The sequence below is a fragment of the Solanum stenotomum genome, chromosome 3 (assembly GCF_019186545.1).
Source record: "Solanum stenotomum isolate F172 chromosome 3, ASM1918654v1, whole genome shotgun sequence".
NCBI lineage: Eukaryota > Viridiplantae > Streptophyta > Magnoliopsida > Solanales > Solanaceae > Solanum > Solanum stenotomum.
In genome coordinates, this window is record NC_064284.1 from 6286374 (window position 1) to 6305774 (window position 19401).

The 19401-nt window shown below is 32.8% G+C and overlaps 3 protein-coding genes across 3 annotated transcripts in view; 2 read left to right on the forward strand and 1 right to left on the reverse strand.

The window, feature by feature from the left end:
- Positions 1-19401, reverse strand: part of LOC125860955 (disease resistance protein UNI-like) — a 237323-nt gene that overhangs the window by 17410 nt on the left and 200512 nt on the right. The window contains exon 7 of the mRNA XM_049541014.1: positions 8928-9077. Within this exon, the coding sequence (XP_049396971.1) occupies positions 8928-9077 (150 nt within the window). The remainder of the gene's footprint in view (positions 1-8927; positions 9078-19401) is intronic.
- LOC125860960 (ras-related protein RABA4d-like) lies at positions 5559-7202 on the forward strand. Its single transcript, XM_049541019.1, has 2 exons — positions 5559-5864; positions 6755-7202. The coding sequence occupies exons 1-2, from the start codon at positions 5632-5634 to the stop codon at positions 7200-7202; spliced, it is 681 nt and encodes a 226-aa protein (XP_049396976.1). The 5' UTR covers positions 5559-5631.
- LOC125860107 (ras-related protein RABA4d-like) lies at positions 17080-17556 on the forward strand. The gene has a single exon (XM_049540003.1). The coding sequence runs from the start codon at positions 17080-17082 to the stop codon at positions 17554-17556; it is 477 nt and encodes a 158-aa protein (XP_049395960.1).

The following is a 19401-nucleotide window of genomic DNA, read 5'->3' on the forward strand; positions in this document are numbered from 1 at the left end:
CTTTCAAATCTGCTCTTTTTGACTGGTTTTCTTAGTTACTGGAAGGTGTGAAAATGAAAGTTAAAAGAGCAACAATGTAGAATTTGGTTTGGAAACGAAATATCAGAGAGCAGAAATGGAGAATTTGGAATGAAAATGAAATATGAGAGGAGCGGAATTAGAGAATTTGGTACGAAAATCAAAGAGTAGCAATGTGAGGGAATTTGGTATGAAAATGAAATATGAGAGAGCAGAGATGGAGAATTTGGTATGAAAATCAAAGAGTAGCAATGTTGGAGAATTTGGTGTGAAAATGGAAGCTTAACAGAGGTAATGGAGAGTTTGATTGTTCTATTCCAAGCAACAAATTCAAAGAGATTTAGAGTGAGAGCGTTGATTAGGTAACATATTAAAGTAGTGAACATCTGATTCCATATCTTCCTTCACTCAAACTCATGTTACGACTTTCCCAAAATATATGCTTTCTTGCAATGGCAGACAATAAAGAAGAAAAAAAGGAAAAAGTAATTGTTGTTTTTCGGAATTTTCCACTTGCTTGCCAGGTACTCAAAGATCAGTCCAGACATATTCTCCAACTTTTAACAAACTATTTCCCTTCCAGTTTTACATAAATGACTACTTGATGTTTTTTTAGAATAATTTCTACTACAACCAAATGGCACCATAAAGAAATGGAAAGATAAACAACAGGCTACTCTCTCAAATTACTTTTTAGAGAAACACTGGTGAGTTGTGACCAAAAATACTTTTCATAATACAATCATATATTCATGTACCTCGACTTAATGCAAGATCTTAAATGTGGGTAATGAAGAGTCTAATAACCTTCAATTTTAATTTGTAAGATAAGTGGGGTAATGAAGAGTCTATATTTCCTTCTTTCATCCAAATATGTGCTCATTTTTCATTTTACATTAGGTTAGTCTACATCATTTGTAAAATTTTCATTACCAATTTTTAATTGTAAGAATTCTTACTGAAAATTTATTTATATTCTTTAAATTTTCATGCATATTCATCTTCTTTTTGTTGAGAAATATCTAAATTATCATAGTTACAAGATGAATAATCTCCAATATGAAGTTGTAAGTGAATTTTATTTTTCATATCTCCATCTTTTTGAGTTTTTAAATATAATTTCGTAATTGATTATTATATTTTTATATTCTTCATTTCTTCTATCTTTAGGATATAAATATAATCAAGGTAATCACAATTTATATTTATAATTAATTATTTTAAGGGTAAGCATGTTAAATCCCGCAGAATATTTTCACAACTAGACCCGTAAAAGAGTAAGTCTTTAATAAAGATTTATAGTTATGTATTTTTCGTTGTTTGATAATCATTTATCTTTTTAAAACAACATGTTTGTACTTTTTCCTTTTTATATGTAATCTCAAATGTTTATAAAATCCATGTACTTAACTATTACAGAGAGGTACAAAAATTAGTGCACAGGTAAAAATAAAATAAAAAATAATGTAAAGTAAAAATTAGTGCAAATGTTACATTGAATTTTATTGTATTAGAATACATATTTAATTTTTTATATACAGATCCTTTAATATAGAGTTCAAGAAATATAATGTATCTGTATTTTTAACATAGTCATGCTTTCTTTTTTGTTTATTTTTTTATGATTTTAGTTTTTTATACATATGAAATATTTTGTCTATAGCAAGTCGACTTCTAACAAAATGTAACTCAATTAATATGACATTATTATTGTCTATATATTTTAATGTGATGTTTTTTATTATGGATGTCATGTCTTTATTTACTTTTCTTTCTTTTTCATTTGAACTTGTAATTTTTTCTATAAATTTAGTGTTACACCACCTAGACATTTTGTAATATTTTTCTTTATGCGTATCTTTTTTATAGCCAATTTCTTTTTTGATTATTAAAACTTACATTTAGTAATTAACATATATTAAAATGTTATAAATTATTTAATTAATCAAATTGTAAAAATAAAATTATAATTCACCCAAGGGTTAATTACATGTTTCAGGTTCAAAAATAAAATTCTGCGTGTTTAGATAAATAAAACGTCAAAACATTTCAAATTATTGGCTACGTTAATTTAGAAATAATTAATATTTAAAGGAGGCTGCTTTTTTAAATGTTGTCATACTAAATGTTAATAATAGCTAGAATAATGATAAGAAATAATAATTACTCATTTTACAAGCTTTCCAAAATTAGTTTATACATTTCGAGAATGATTATAAATAATTAAAAATAAATAATAGGTATATAATTTAATAAAATAATTACTATAAAAACTTGCAGTAGCTTGTATTTTTGTGCACCTTTTGTGCTGATGTGGCACCTTCAACTACCCAAGTTGGTTGTGTTTGTACACACTCGCCCGCCACGTGTGTAAATGTTATTTTTTAATTAATTTTTTTTCTTAATTTTTTTTAAAAAATATTAAATATTTCAATTTTTTTTAAATTACCTTATTTTTTTAATCTTGTATTTAAATTATTTAATACACATTATTTTTTACCTTGTATCGAAACTTTTTTTTTACCTACATTCATTGTTTTTTCTCTTTTATTTTTCTATTGATTTTATTTTCTTTGTCTTTTGTTTTGATTTGATTTCAAATGTCTTATATTTAAAATAAGTTAATTTTGAACGGATATAAAAAAAAAGTGAAGAAAATCAAATAAACATAAAAAAATAAAAAGGTTAAAATTTAAGGACACTTTTAAATTATTTTTAAAAAAAAAATACACATAATTTTTTAAAAATAATTAAAAGTGAAAAGATAATATATTAATTAGAAAAAAAGTTTAAAGTGAAAAGATATTAAAATAAATATTTTACAAAGAAAGAAATAAAAATAATTAAATATATATAAGTTTTATTGTCAATGAATATGTGTACTAACTAATTATAAAGTTTCCAATAAAAAAATGACATATGTCCAATTTGTGCACTCATCACTTGCCTTCAAGAGAGTGTGCACACTCTCTATGCCATGTCAGCATTTGTGGTGTATTTATTCCATTTTAAATTAGTTTAGGGGATAATGGGACCCTAGTTAAGTTTATGTGTGTTTATGGGATTTCGGTCATAGTCTAGGGGTACTTATGCATTATCCCAAAATAAAAATAAAAGTTCCTATATATTTCCAATCAATCATAGAATAATGTTATATTACTGCACATCACTTGGAAACTTGGAAAGATTTGATACATAAAGTGATCATTGGCTACTTCAATTTTGGTTAGATGACGATTTGCCCATGCAATTGGAGAGTCACTTCAGATCAAGATCGAAGAATTTCTTGAAGTCTAACACACTTCTTATCTATCTTGAAAACGAGTGTGATCACAAAACAAGACACTTTATTTAGAGGTAGAATTCTCAGCAGCACACATTTGAGGTGCAGTCTCCTGTAAGCTGTATTCGCGCTTTAGACTTCTACCTTATTAAAAGGCCATTTTTATGTCTGTCTGATGATGAAAAGTCTGCGCCTAAACAAGTTATGCACACTGATCATCGAGATATTAAACTAATATGTAACTTTTCATTCAAAACAAAATAGAATTGAGAAAATACATCAACATATTACAATGAACTCAAGTTAATATACAAAGTCTCTGGGTAAAAACTATTGCGCTCACATAAACTCATAGGTTACAATATCATAGATCCGCCTCTGCCTGTTACCTCCAGCAGAATAGGTATTAGATGATGTTCAAGCAAACTTACACATTTGAATTCATCGAGTACTTATTTATTACCTTCCTAGTTTCGAAGTCACAGACATTAGCTTCTGTACTCACTAGATTCGGCTTCATTGCCATCACTAGTTTTCTGTTTCTGCAGGAAACAGAGAATGCAAAAGAACAGACATGACTAGCTTAGTAAATACAATATTTACTTGAAAGAAAATGAGGAGTATCTCAGTAGTGAATTACCATAAAAATATGCTTGCACTCAGAAGCAATATATATAGCCATGTCACGGACCACATCAGGCATTTTGATATAATTTCTGTTTGAACCTTGGGATAACAAGAAACGATCTTTCAAAGTTTCTAACAGAAGACACATCCTTTTTCTTGCATGTTCAAAATTTTCAATTTCTGAAAAGATGCCAAGCCCCATTCCTTTTCTAAGTAATTGTTCAGGCAAGATATCACTATCTTCCTCGAAGAAGGAACAAAGCAAAAAGAGGTACTTGGCTTCATCACTTTCTAAGTGATTATAGCATACCTTCAGAGGTTGATACACATTTTCAATCACTCCCGGAATATTTCTTGGTGCAGATCTTTGTAATTCTACAAGGGCACCCTTCCATGAAGGCCTGCTGTTAAACTTTAGTGCTCTTGCAACTGTAACAATATTGCAATCGGCAGCCCCTTGCATTCTTTGGCAACCTCTTTTGTTATGTCATGAAGAGAAGGATCATCAACTGAATTACCGACTTTCTGCCTGAAAAGGATCCATGCTTCCTCTTTAGATAAGGTTCCAACTTCCATGATCTTATGAGCCTCCATAGCCTGACAAACATCTCGGCGACGCGTTGTGAATGTCACTTTCATCGATGGTACTTCAAGTTTGGACTAGCAACGATAGAAACAGCCTCTTTCAACCTCAGCTCTACGTCGCAATGTAGTAGCCACATCTGCAGTAGTGGTATCAACACTAGTTAACCAAGCCTCAACACTGGGAGAAATGACTTGTATGTTTCTCTGGGCAGCCTCCGCTTCTTGCTGCACCTCATTTCTGATTATATCCAGCTTATCAGATTCTTTATCCAGAGATTTGATGTTTCTATTGTAGTAAATGAGCTACCCAACATTATTGATCATGAAATTTGAGAATTTTTCCACAACTTTAGATAGGAAATTCATAGCTATGATCTCCTTTGTTACCAGTTGAGCACCTTTTCTCTACTCTGAACTCTGCTACTTGTTTTTATTAGTAACTGGGAAGTAAAGTGAAAGTTTAAAAAGGATATGTGTTGGTGAATTTGGTGTGAAAATGAAAGCTGAAAGAGCAGCAATGTAGATTTTGATATGTAAATGAAAGATGCAATGGAGAATTTGGTTGTTTTGTTCTAAGTAGTATATTCACTTAGATTTATAAGTTGTGCATTTAGGGTTAAGAATAAGAAGAGTGGGGTCAAAATGATAGCATTTTAAAGTCTTAAAGTAGTGAAGCTCTCATAATTCCATATACTATTATTCTTCTTTGACAGTGTAAAAAGGGAAAAGTAATTGTTGCTTTTTTATCTTTCCTATGAATGTACGAAGCAAATTCTAAATTCCACACATAATTTCAAATTTATGAGAAATTGATCTTGCTCATTTCCATATTTACTAGGGATCTTGATTTATTTGTATCTTTTCCAATACAAATTTCGATCAACACATACCTAATTCTCAACCACTACAAGAAAAGTGTAAATTACATGGAGATTTTCCTGGGGATTAGTATGAAAATCCATGGGAAACTTATTTTCCTGCAAATTTTCATACTAATCTCCAAGAAAATCCCCATGTAATTCACATTTTTCTTGTAGTGAACCATATGCTAAAATCCGGAGATTTGGAAGATACATTCATACAAATTTTGGGTTGAAGGGGAAATTTTTCGGGTTATAATGTCTTCAAATTTGTATGCAGATCATTATAATCAAAAAATTGATTATGTTTTTAAGATTGTTTTAATTGGAGATTCCGCAGTTGGTAAATCTCAATTAGTGGCTAGATTTGCAAGAAATGAATGTAGTTTAGATTCAAAGGCTACAATTGAGGTTGAGTTTCAAACAAAAACTTTAATTGTTGATAACAAAACCGTTAAGGCACAAATTTGGGACACTGCGGGACAAGAAAGGTCAGTTTAATTTTTCAATTTTTCTATATTTGGTTCTTTTTAGCGAATTTTTATGCAGAGATGTTGTCTTTCTTTTTCATTTTTTCGCGCAATCCATGCATATTTAGCGAAAAATTTGTGCAGGTGATATTAATTAGTTTGAAATTATGTGTTAGGCATGTTAGGACGTTTACTTTAGGTCCTATGTTTTTCTGGAAGTCGTTTGGTTATAAAAATATAGAGAATTTCTGGTACTTTTTATTTTTGTGTAATATTGGTTTGAGATGAGCCTAAATGGAATGACCTGGTTAGTGAAGATTTAGATAGCCGACCCTAACTTGCTTGGGATTGAGGTGTTGTGGGAGTTAGTACGTTTACTATTTCTTGGAATTGTCTAGTTTTGTCAAAGGTATGAAAAAAAATATAGAGAAATCCTAGTGCTTTTTATATTTTATTTTGTGTAGTATTGGTCCGAGATGAGCCTAAATGGAACGACATGGTTATTAGTTAGACTTCATATTGTTGATCCCAACTTGTTCGAGATATTTGAGACGTTCTTGTTTTTGTGATAAATCTTCTTAAAGAGTGGTTATATCGTGATTTAGACTTCAATATGTATGTTTCTTCTTGACTTACAATTCATCTCTTTTGAGTCGAGGGTCTGTTGGAAACAACCTCTCTACCCCACAAGGTAGGGGTAAGGCTTGCATACATCTTACCCTCCCTAGATCCCATTTTTGTCTGTAAACATTTACCTTCTCAAGCTATGTTGCTCGGACTCTTGGTAAAAATGTTGCTGGGATCCTCTAAAATGCTCTACTTTTGAAGGATCCACTTTTGAAGAGTTACAACAACATAGCCAATTTGATAATTGTTGTAACTCAATGAATCATCTCTCATTTCTCTCTCAGGTATAGAGCAGTAACAAGTGCATATTATCGAGGTGCAGTTGGCACGATGCTAGTCTACGACTTAACAAAATGTCAATCATTCGATCATATGGCTAGATGGCTGGAGGAACTCAGAGGTCACACGGACAAGAACATAGTTATAATGCTCATCGCAAACAAATGTGATCTAGGAAGTCTTCTAGCTGTACCAGTTGAAGATGCTCAAGAATTTGCAGAAAGGGAAAATCTCTTCTTTATGGAAACATCAGCTCTTCAATCCACAAACGTCGAGGGTGCATTCATGACAGTTTTAACAGAAATTTATAAAATCATTAGCAAGAATACGCTTATTGCAGCTCCTGGAGCTGATTATGGTAAGTCACAATCTTTAAAGGGAACCAGGATCATTGTTCCTGGCCAGGATTCGGATTCTGGTGGGAATAGTGGTGGCTGCTGCATGTTGTCATGATTTTTTATTGAGTTCTAGAGGTCTTTTTATTTATCCGAAATCATAATATTAATGGGAATGTTTTATGTTTTATGTAGAATAGGGAATTGTTGTTGATGATGAAGTTGATTTAGATAGTTTGTTTAGCTACTTGTGTATACAGTTCATTAAATTGTTCACTGGGCATCAGGGGCGGAGCTACAACCCTGTCTACGGGTTCTGTCATGTATTTGTGTTTAAAAATTCACTTAATACATATAAACAATTTATCCAGAATCTACTATGCTTACTTTTCTAGAACACAATACTGATAAACTCAAAATCCTAGCTTCATCGAAGTTACAAAAACACTAGCATGGTGAACGGGAATGATAAAAAGAGATCGTAAGAAACGTTATCTGCTAGGGTCAAGGTCTAGGGAGCTCGAGCACATCGATGGTTGATAATAAAATTAGATGGGGCGGGATTGTATGCCCTGGCAGAAAGCAACAATGAAGGTAATTAGTTACTACGTTATATAATTCGAATACAGAAATTTATACAAGGTAAAAGTCTATACAATTATGCCTAACCAACAGAAGAAAGGCAACAGAATTTTCATTTCAAGATTACACACACTGAACACCTTTACAAACTACCATGTCAGTGCAGTCGACCACGATTAGGATTTCAGATTCCTCGAGGTGGATTATCTACAATGTTCTACTCCCATGATATATAGTTCCTCCAATCGGATAAAACCGATGGTAAAATCCTTTTTAGTACTCGATGCTTATTAAAAAACTCTTAACGTAATCAGATTGGTTCAATTTTCCTTTCTCCACTGGAACCTCCTCTAACTGGGAATCTCTGATGCTGAGAATTTCCAAATTGACAAGTTGGATATGTCATCCAACCATAAATTACTCAGATATAGCGTCCTCAAATTTGTCAACCTCCGAATGAATGCTGGAAAAGGCGGAATGGTTTACTCATTCCAACAAAAAAAATCATCCTGTAATGTGATCAATCTTACAAAACAACGTAGAATGCAAGATGACATGATAAAATAAATCTACATAGGAGCTGGTAAATATAATGAAAGAAGAATATAGAACCACAGGTGTATTCCAAATTTAAAGTTGACAGAATCCTACAGTGACCTCAAGTTTAAATCACAATCAACTATTTTGTAGATATTACTAATACATATACAAGATCTATGGGCAATAGTTAGTGGGCTGACATGAACCCATAGGTTACAATAATGTAGATCTGCCTCTGCTTGTTACCTCCATCACGAGCATAGGTATCAGGTGTCGTTCGAGGTTTTACTTGCATTATTTCATATGAGTACTTACTACCTTCCTAATTTCTGGCATGACTAGGTTCAGCTTCGTTGCCATCATTAGCTTTTTGTTCCTGCAGGAAACAGAGAATGCAAAAGAAGAGAGAGATGACTAGCTTATTAAGTAAAAGAAAGTTGATGAACTATCTAAAACGGAAAGAGAGCAGTAGTAGAACCTAATTAGAATATCATGTAGCAATTAGTTATATAGCTAGCAGAATACGACATACCTTGTTATTGAACCTCTGTTGTATTAATTTATTTAGATCATCTACTTTCCCCATCTCTTGATTGAATATCACCCATTTTAGACTGGGTGTACTCACAGATATTCCCTGTTGGACAAACGTCTTCATTTCAGGGCAGCCACAAATAGTCACTTCCTTGAGCGTTGGAAATTCAAGAGCATGTTCTGTCACTTGTCAGAAAGAAATGCCCCAGCTTAGGCAGATAATTAAGAGTCAGATCTGCCAATCGGGGAAATAAGGTCATGATTCCTTCTCCTTTTGTGATCACTTCTTCCATTGATTGACAGCCTTGTATGCATAACTCTTGGAGATTCAGAAGACCTTTAGCCACTGATGGAGACATCAAGTTTCTCAATTTTCCACAACTCCATACTCTCAATCTTTGAAGTTTGCTGAAGTAGTTAGTTGGAAGTTGGTGAGAGCATAGAGCACTAATGCTGTTAGCCCTATCAATATGTCGAGTTTCCAGGTTAGGACAAGAAACATGCAAACATTGTTGCAGATAGAGTTGGAGCTATTGGAAGAACACATTTATTTATAAGTGGACAAGCCATAGAGCACTTATGTAAGAACGATAGATGAGTAGGTATTCCAGGTTAGGACACGAAACCTGCGAGCTTTGAAGTATCAAACATTGTTGCAGATAGAGTTGGAGTTATTGGAACAAAACACTAGGTCATAAGTGGACAAGCCAAAACTGCTTAAAGGCATATGACATTTTTTAAAGGTAATGAGTATCTCAAATACATTAGTATTTTTTTTTCCATTTGGGCCGAGTCTAGAGCGGTAGATAAGGTTGGCAATTGGACCGGTTTTTGTCCGGTCCGGTCCGGTTCCCATACCGGTAAGTCCGGTACCGGTTGAACCGGTAAGGAATTGGTCTTATAGGTACCGGAACCGGTACCGAAACGGAACCCGGATTTTTATCCGGTTCCGGTCCGGTTCAACGGTCAATTTAATTTTTTATTTTTTTAAGTTGAACGTTATAGAGCCGTTGGGCCCTTTTAGCCGTTGGGCTGGGGCCCAAAACGGCTCCAAACAGCCCCCCACCCCTCTCTACCCCTTAACACTATAAATATACCCATATTTTTTCATTTAAATCACAAATTCACAAACTATTTCATTAATATCTTATAAAATCTCTTAATTTTCAATCTCTCATAAATTCATAATTATTATTTTGTGATATTGACTTGGAGTTCGAATTTTGGAGATTTATTTGACGTAAATCGGAAGCTTCAATTGGCATCTCTCAATTTCGACTTTGGTTATATGTCTACTTTTACGTAGATGTTCGGTACATTCGTTCCAACTTTAATTTTTTATTTGTTTATAATTAAGTTTTTTTTTTTTGTTATATTATCTTTGCTTGTTTTTCATAATATTAATTATTTTAAACTTGAACATGAATTTGGAAAAATATAGTGGTAAAAGACCAATGTTCGGAAAGAAAAAATAATAGGGGAGGAGAAAGTAGTTCTAATTCTAAAAATTTGTCACCTCCTAGATTTAGAATTAATACTAATGATTATACTCATGTTGATGAAACTTCTTTTACACGAGACTCACGACCTATTGAATTTAATTCCGAAAATGAAGTAGATCATGAAACTTTAAATAGATGTTTTACTAATTTTGAGGAAGAATTAGATGAGGAAGTAGAAATAAATGAGGAAGATGATGAGACCCCTACCCCTACTAGTCCGGCTACCGAATTACCGGAACAAGATGAAGTCCCCTCTTTACCTACTTTTTCAAAGACCGTTGTACGTGTTAAAAGATCTTTAGTATGGAAATTTTTGGTACAAAATGAGGAAAAAACTACTGTTACTTGCACGAAATGTAAATTGATCATGAAACATGTAACTACGGGTACACAAGGGGGAACGGGACGACTAAGAACACATTTGAGAAAGTGTAATAAAGAATTTGCTCGCCTAGATGATATAGAAAGGGCTAATAGAAATGGAATACCTCAACCTGAAAATTCTATGGGAGCTGGAGGTTCTAATATGGTTCAAAGTGTATTAAATATGACTAACCCGGCTAGCCGAAGCACACACCGCACATATAGTAAAGAAAAAGATCGTAGAGAATTAGCTAAAATGGTTGCTGTTTGTGGTTTGCCTTTTTCATTTCCTTCACATCCTGGTTTTATTCAGTATATTCGGGAATTGTATAACCCAGATTATGAAGGTATTCCAAGAAGTACAATTAAAAGTGATCTTTTTAAATATCAAAAAGAATATTGTCATTTTCTTCGTTGTTTATTTGTTTATTATGATGGTAGATTATCTATTACTTCTGATATGGGACGTAGTCCTAATGGTAATGATTATTTTACAATTACTGTCCATTGGATTGACCATGAATGGAACATGCAAAAACGAATATTAGGATATAAATATGTTGAAGAAACTAAAACCGGTGCTTATATAGCAACAAAAATAGGCTCTATTTTACAATTTTATGGAATATGTGATAAAATAATGAGTGTCACTTTAGATAATGCTTCTAATAATTTAAAAGCAATTGATTATTTAAAATGTAGACTTTGTCCAATTGATAATGATTCTTTTCATATTAAGTGTGCCGCACATGTGTATAATTTGATAGTAAAAGATGGTATTTCTCAATTTGGAATTTCTTGTGAAAAAATTAGACTTGCTTGTAATTGGATTTTTAAAGCTAAAATAAAAGCTAGAATTACAGAATTTAAAAATCGTTGTAAAGAATGTGGACTTGAATATAGAAAAGTTCCAAAAGAAGTATGCACTAGATGGAATTCTTTATTTGAAATGCTTCAAGTTGCTTATATTTATCAAGAGCCGGTACAATTAGTTTTTAATGCTCATAATGCGGACCCGAATTTGAGAATTGGCTATGAAGATTGGGAAAATACAAAAGAACTTATTGAATTTTTAAGTGTTTTTTATAAAGCAACAAATGCTGCTTCTGGTCAATATTATCCAACTATTTCTTCTGTTTTAGTAAATATTTGTGCTATTTCATCTGAATTTGCAAAATATAAAGGAAAAGATCGATTTGAAAATTCCCTTGCTTTTATGATTGAAAAATTCAAAAAATATTTTTTCCCTATTCCTCAAATCTATTTGACTGCTACTACTTTCAACCCAAATTACAAATTAAAAGGTGTTGAAAGAATGGTTGAAAAGATTTATGCAAATTTAGAAATTAAAGATGATGAAACTCCTAGTGTTGAAGATTGTAAAAGTAGCATATATATAAAAGCTAGAGAGTTATATAATACATATAAATCTATGGAAAAAAATATTCCAATAGTTGAACCTCCATCTTGTAAACCTAGAAGCGATGATACGGATGATTGGATGGATGATTATCTTGAGCTTGAATCATCTACTAATAATGATTTTGATTTATATTTCAATCAGGCACGGGAAAAGATTAGGCATGAAGAAGGACAACTTCAAGCTCCAATATTAGTATGGTGGAAGAATCGTGAAAATCAATTTCCGACCCTTGCTAGGATTGTTCGAGATGTGCTAGCGATTCAAGCATCATCGGTCGCTTCGGAGCAAGCCTTTAGTGCGGCGAGATTTATGATTGGAGATCATCGATATTCATTAGCAAAGGATAGTTTGGAAATATCGGTGTTGTTTCGAGATTGGGTCAATGCCGAAAGAAGAAATACCGGACTACCACAATTAAATAGCCAAATAGAAGACGAAATAGATGAAATATTTGGTGATAATAGTGATGATGGTATGGAAGCAATGGAAGAAGAACGACAAATACAAGTTCCAAAAAATGTTTCTTTTGAAATGATACAAAAGTTACGAAAAGATTTTAAAAAAAGTTTCAATTGTTAGTACAATAATTAATATTCAATACCTAGATTATGTACTCTTTGTCTCTTTCTAATATTTGTATTGTACAATTTATTTATTTGAATAAATATACGGCTATTCGCCTTGATTTTCTTTTAAAATAGTCTCTTATATTTAATCCAAGTCATTTTAGAAATTTAATTTTCAACTATTTTAATATTAGTTTAAACTTTAATATAAAATTGAATTTTAAGGTTTAAACTTTAAATTCAATATAAACTTTAAACTTTAAAGTCAATTTTAAACTTTAAATTCAATATAAACTTTAAAATTTAAAGTCAATTTTAAACTTTAAAGTTTAAAGTTTAAACTTAAATTCAATTGAAACTTTAAAGTAACTTTAAAGTTTAAAGTTTTAAATTGAAGTTTTTTAATAATATAATTTTATTAATTAATAATATAATATTATATAATAATTAAAGTTAATAAAAAATAAAAAAAAATTACTGGTACACAATGATCTGGTAAGAACCGGCTCCGGTCCGGTCCAAACCGGTTCCGGTCCGGTCCAAACCGGTTCCAATCCGGTAACTAAGGGACTGGACGGAACCTTTGGAAATTTCCGGTAAAATCAGTTCCGGTAACGAGGACCGGTTCCGGTAAAATCGGTCTTGTTGATCCGGTCCTGTCCGATTGCCAGCCTTAGCGGTAGAGATAATTTTTGAAAGGCATATGACATTTTTAAAATTAAAAAAATTACAATTATATATTTTTTTAATAAAATAAATATAAATTTATCAACGAAAATTATAAATATGCACCATATATTAGACGGTAGATGTATATATGCACCAACTTTATTAACAAGAGGTGCATTTGGGTGCTCAAAAACACAAAGTTGAGCAATATATTTGCCCATTTTCCCTTAATTCAATGAATAATTTGGGTTTCACTCATCTGCTTGTAAAATTTATCATAGATGTCCCATTTTTTTGCAAATATAAAATATAAACGAAAAATGATCTAAAGTGCCTTTATTTTTTACTTAATAAGGCAAAAATGTCATTTTTCAAATAAATAAATTATTTATTTTCTTTTTGAACATATTCTTTTCCTAATGATATTTTTTTCTAGCAAATGTTTATCCTACTTCAATTCGAAAAAAATAATATTAAAAATATTTCTTATTTTATTATAAATATCAAAATAAAAATTAATGGTTGATTTACTATGATCTTATATATAAGACATATATTATCCGTTTAAAGGGAACATTTTTTAATAGTTAAAGTAATTTAAAAAGTAAAGAAAACAATAATAGAGTACTTCAAAAGTAATAGCTTTTAATAGGAATAAAATTTGTTTTAAAAGAAAAGAAATAATATATTTATGCGGAAAGAAATATTTTTGAGTCAAGTAGTAACAATAAGATCATTTCCAGAACAAACTATCAACAACAAGAACATTTTCTGACCAAATTATTGAGGGCAAGAACATTTTGGACTAAACTATAAATTGAGGACATTTTTTATTATTTCACGTAATTTAAGGCAATATTAACCCTTTTTCAAAAAATAAATTACAATATAGCTGCAAAAAAAATAGTCTTAAAATCTGTTCTCACTTTTTTCTTCTTTTCCATATCTATTTATTTTCACACTAAAAATAAAATAAAATATGAAACTCAAATAATGATAAGTTAATAGATCTATAAGGGAGATATTTAAAACTTAAATTAACCGTTGGATAAAAAGGCCACAAAAATTCACATCAAATATAGCCTTATATGGATTTTTTAAATAACAAATTAAAAAAAATTAATTTAAAATTATTTTTTCACTGGTTAAACAAAAATGATATATCTGAGCAATAGACTTTGTTTAAGTAAATATCTTTAATGCTCCAGTAAAAGGTAACATTTTGGTGATAAGAAGCAAACCTTTTCATCAAAAAGAGGATTTGAGTTGTTGGCTGTAGGCCTGAAATTCTGGAACTCAGGTAGTTAATAGAAGACCATTATCCGTAACAGAGGAACTCAATGCACTCAACATTGTCACTGCAAATGTGAGTCAGGCAATGCAGAGATCGAAGGTTCAACACATATAAATTGGGGATCTTGATTACTTCAGGTGTCCGCTTCAATAAATGTGTCACTAAATCACAATCAGAGAGCTAGAGAAGTTTCACGTTCTGAAATTCATTCAGCTGCAACTCAGTCAACACATTATTAGAGCCCTTTCCGATTGAATCTACATATTCACTCTCCTTCAACAGGTGGCAGATCCAATCACCCAATAGGTCGGTCTTCGTGACCTCTAAAGCAATAATCTTGTCTTAATTATCAATGCTTGTCATCCCAAGGTAAGCTCCACCTATTCTAAGAGTGTACCGTGTTAGCTTGGAGGGAAGGCCAAGGTTACTGTAGATCACATCACTCCAATCTTCTACTCCCACCATATGTAGTTCCTCCAATTGAGCTAGCTTTGATAACACCCCTCCTGAAATCCTTTTAAGTGCTGTATACTCTTTCCAAAACTCTAACATAATGAGCTTGGTCAATTTTCCTATCTCCTCTGGCATCTCATTTAACTCACAATCTCTTATGCTGAGAATTTCTAATTCGACAAGTTCCCCAATAAAGGATATGTCATCCAACCTTAAATTACTCAGACACAGAATCCTCAAACTCGACAAACTCCGAATGGACTGCTCAAATCTGTGTCCCCTCAGGCTCAAGACATTGAGGCTACTCATTTCATCAAAAAAATTGTCCTGTAGTTTGAATGGATCTTTAAAACGGAGTTTCAACATTAAAAGCTTCAGTTTTGTGCAAATTATTGACATGTGACTGAAATGCTCATAAGAAGTTTGTTGTGAACCCGACGTGACTTGGTAAGGGCCTATGGGCTATTAGATACTTTTATTTGGGGATCCAAGCCCAATTAGTATCTCTATTAAAAAGGACTAGAAGTTAGAAGAAGGGGCATGGAATTTATGTGAAGCTTTGGCTTTCTGATCCTCTCATCTCCTTTCTATGATCTAGTATCTCATCCCCTTCTAGTTACCTTCGTCTATGTTAAGCTATCCGTAATTAGTGTGCTATTACTTTGTTGTGCGTATTCTACCTTGTAACTTGTATTCAGTAATTAATATATATAAGAGTGCTTCTGTTGGAATTGAGTTTGTTACAAAGTTCTTCTTGGGAATTCTTCCGAGTTAACATCGTGACTTACCATAATGTTATGCTCTCCTTCAGACGCAATACTTATAGCCACATCACGGACCACATCATGCATTGTCACATGATTTTTGTCTGAACCTTTGGATAACAAAAAACAATCTTTCAGTATTTCTAACAGAAGACACACCCTGTTTCTTGCTCCTTGTATATTTTTAATTCCCAAAAAGATGTCAAGCCCCATTCCAAATCTAAGCAATTCTTCAGTCCGAATATTACTATCTTCCTCGAACAAAGAACAAAGCAAAAAGAGGTACTTTGCTTCACTATTGCCCAAGTGGTCATAGCTTAGCCTCAGAGATTTATACACCTTTTTGTGCACTCCAAGGATACTTCTTGGTTCTGCATCATGTAATTGTGTAAGGGCATCCTCCCACGAAGGCTTGGTTTTACTCTTTAGTGCTCCTGCAACTATAATAATTGCAAGTGGCAGCCCCTTAAATTCTTTGGCAACCTCTTTTTCTATCACCAACTTTCTGACTGAAAAGGAACCATGCTTCCTCTTCGGATAACGTTCCAACTTCCATGGTTGTGGTTGATACCGCTGGGAACTCCATGTTTGTCTAGATCATGAAGAGACTCCCAAACATCATCCAAGATCATAAGGTTGCGGCTGTTCTGATCCATTAACCTTGTACACAGCCGATCTCCACGAATCAACAAATTATCGCCTTCTAATGTCAGCCTGAGTCCTCCTGCGATCTGACCCTGAAGTTTTATCCAGTCTGGTTGTTTACTGACAGTTACCATGACGACATCTTTGAACAACCCTTGTTGTTTCTCCTTTAGTCTGATATTCTGAACGAGTTTTGTTTTACCAACATCACCCAGACCACATATCCCAATCATAGTGACCCCTTCATCTCTCAAAGCTTTCATGACCTCTTCCTCTTGCGATTTTCTGGAGGCCAACCCCTCACCATTGTTACTATATATAGCCTCACTTTGAACTGGACGATCCATTTATTGAGATCTAGTTTCACCTCATCACCACATTTGAGAATCGGAGTACTCAAAGATATTCCCAGTTGAACAAACGTCTTCATTTCAGGGCAGTCATCAATTTCAACATTTCTGAGTAATGGAAATTCAAGAGCATGGTTTGTCAGAAAGAAATGCCCCAGCTTAGGCAGATTGGTAAGATCCAGCTGTTCTAAGAGGGGAAATAAGGTCATGATTCCTTCTCCTTGTTGTTCCTCTTTTGTGATCACTTCTTCCATTGATTCACAGTGTTCTATCCATAACACTTGGAGATTCAGAAGACCTTTGGCCACTGATGGAGACATCAAGTTTCTCAATTTTCCACAATTTGATACATTCAATTTTTGTGGTTATTGATACAGTTGGTGCAATGCTAGTCTATGACTTAACAAAACGCCAATCATTCGATCATATGGCTAGATGGCTGGAGGAACTAAGAGGTCATGTGGACAAGAACATAGTTATTATGCTCATCGTGAACAAATGTGATCTAGGAAGTCTTCGAGCTGTACCAGTTGAAGATGCTCAAGAATTCACAGGAAGGGAAAATCTCTTCTTTATGGAAACATCAGCTCTTCAATCAACAAACGTCGAGGGTGCATTCATGACACTTTTAGCAGAAATTTATAAAATCATTAGCAAGAAAACTCTTATTGCAGCTCCGGGAGCTGATTATGGGAAGCCACAATCTTTAAAGGGAACCAGGATCATTGTTCCTGGCCAGGACTTGGATTCTGGTGGGAATAGTGGTGGTTGCTGCATGTCGTCATGATTTTTTATTGAATGTCTTTTTATTTATCCGAAATCATAATATTACTGGGAATGTTTTATGTAGAATAAGGAATTGTTGTTGATGATGAAATTGATTTAGATAGTTTGTTTAGCTATTTGTGTATACAGTTCATTAAGTTGTTCACTGGGCATCAGGGGTGGAGCTACAACCTCGTCTACGGGGTCTGTCATGTATTGGTGTTTAAAAATTCACTTAATACGATTTATCAAGAATCTACTATGCTTGCTTTTCTAGAATACAACACTCATAAACTCAAAATTCTAGCTTCGTTATAGTTACAATCACACTAGTATGGTGAACGGGAATGATAAAAAGAGCTTGTAAGAGACATTATCCACAAGGGTCAAGGTCTTGGGAGCTCAAGCACATCAAGATTACAACAATGTAGATCCACCTCTGGTTGTTACCTCTATCACGGTGATGTTTGAGGTTTTACTTGCATTAATACATTGAGTACTTACTAACTTTCTAACTTCTGGCATGACTAGGTTCAACTTCATGGTCATGACTAGGTTCAGCTTCGTCACTATCACTAGCTTCTTGTTCCTGCAGGAAACAGAGAATGCTAAAGAAGAGAGACATGACTAGCTTATTAAGTAAAAGAAAGTTGATGAACTATCTAAAACGGAAAGAGAGCAGTAGAACCTAATTAGAATATGTAGCAATTAGTTATATAGCTAGCGGAATAAAACATACCTTGTTATTGAACCTCTGCTGTATCCATTTATTTAGATCATCTACTTTCACCTTATAATCACGATTCACTCTTTCAAGACTCGGTGTACCCACATATATTCCCTGTTGAACAAATGTCTTCATTTCAGGGTAGTCATCAATTTTCACAGATCTGAGTAATGGAAATTCAAGAGCATGGTTTGTCAGAAAGAAATGCCCCAACTTAGGCAGCTCGCAAAGCCTCAGTGCGTCCAATCGGGGAAATAAGGTCATGATTCCTTCTCCTTGTTGTTCCTCTTTTGTGATCACTTCTTCCATTGATTCACAATTTGTTATCCATAACACTACGAGATTCACAAGACCTTTGGCCACTGATGGAGACATCAAGTTTTTCAATTTTCCACAAACTGATACTATCAATTTTTGAAGTTTGCTGAAGTAGGCTGTTGGAAGTTGGTGAGAGCATAGAGCACTTATGTTAGAATTATAGAAGCGTAGGTATTCCAGGTTGGGACAAGAAACCTGCGAGCTTTCAAGTATCAAACTTTGTTGCAGATACAGTTGGAGCTATTGAGTGGAGAAGCCAAAAGTGCTTACACACATTTATTTATATATTTTTAAAAAGTCAAATATATATGTATATATATATATATATATAATTGTATATGATCTTGTTTCATATTTTAAAAAAGTTTTTAGTATCTCAAATACATTAGTGTTTTTTTACCATTCGGGCTGGGTCAAGAGGGTAAAAAAAGGGTGGGATAATTTTTGAAAGCCACAACATTTTTGAAATTAAAAAATCACTATTATATTTTTTTTAATTAAATAAATATAAATTTATTAACGAAAATGATAATTATGCACCATATATTTGACGGTAGTGGTATATATGCATCAATTTTATTAACAAGAGGTATATTTGCTCAAAATCGCAAAGTTGAGTAGTATATTGCCCATTTCCCCCTAATTCAATAATAATTTGAGTTTCACTCATCTGCTTGTAAAATTTATCATAAATGCCCCATTTTTCTGCAAATATAAAAAAATAAACGAAAAAATGGTCTAAAATGCATTTATTGTTACTTAATAAGTCAAAAATGTCTTTTTTCAAATAAATATATCATTTTTTAAACACATTCTTTTCCA

Excerpts from the sequence above, each read along its gene's own strand:
- LOC125860960 (XM_049541019.1), top strand. The coding sequence starts at position 5,632 with ATGTCTTCAAATTTGTATGCAGATCATTATAATCAAAAAATTGATTAT. Across the intron at positions 5,865-6,754 it reads GACACTGCGGGACAAGAAAG|GTATAGAGCAGTAACAAGTG; the intron begins GTCAGTTTAATT and ends TTTCTCTCTCAG.
- LOC125860107 (XM_049540003.1), top strand. The coding sequence starts at position 17,080 with ATGGAGACATCAAGTTTCTCAATTTTCCACAATTTGATACATTCAATT.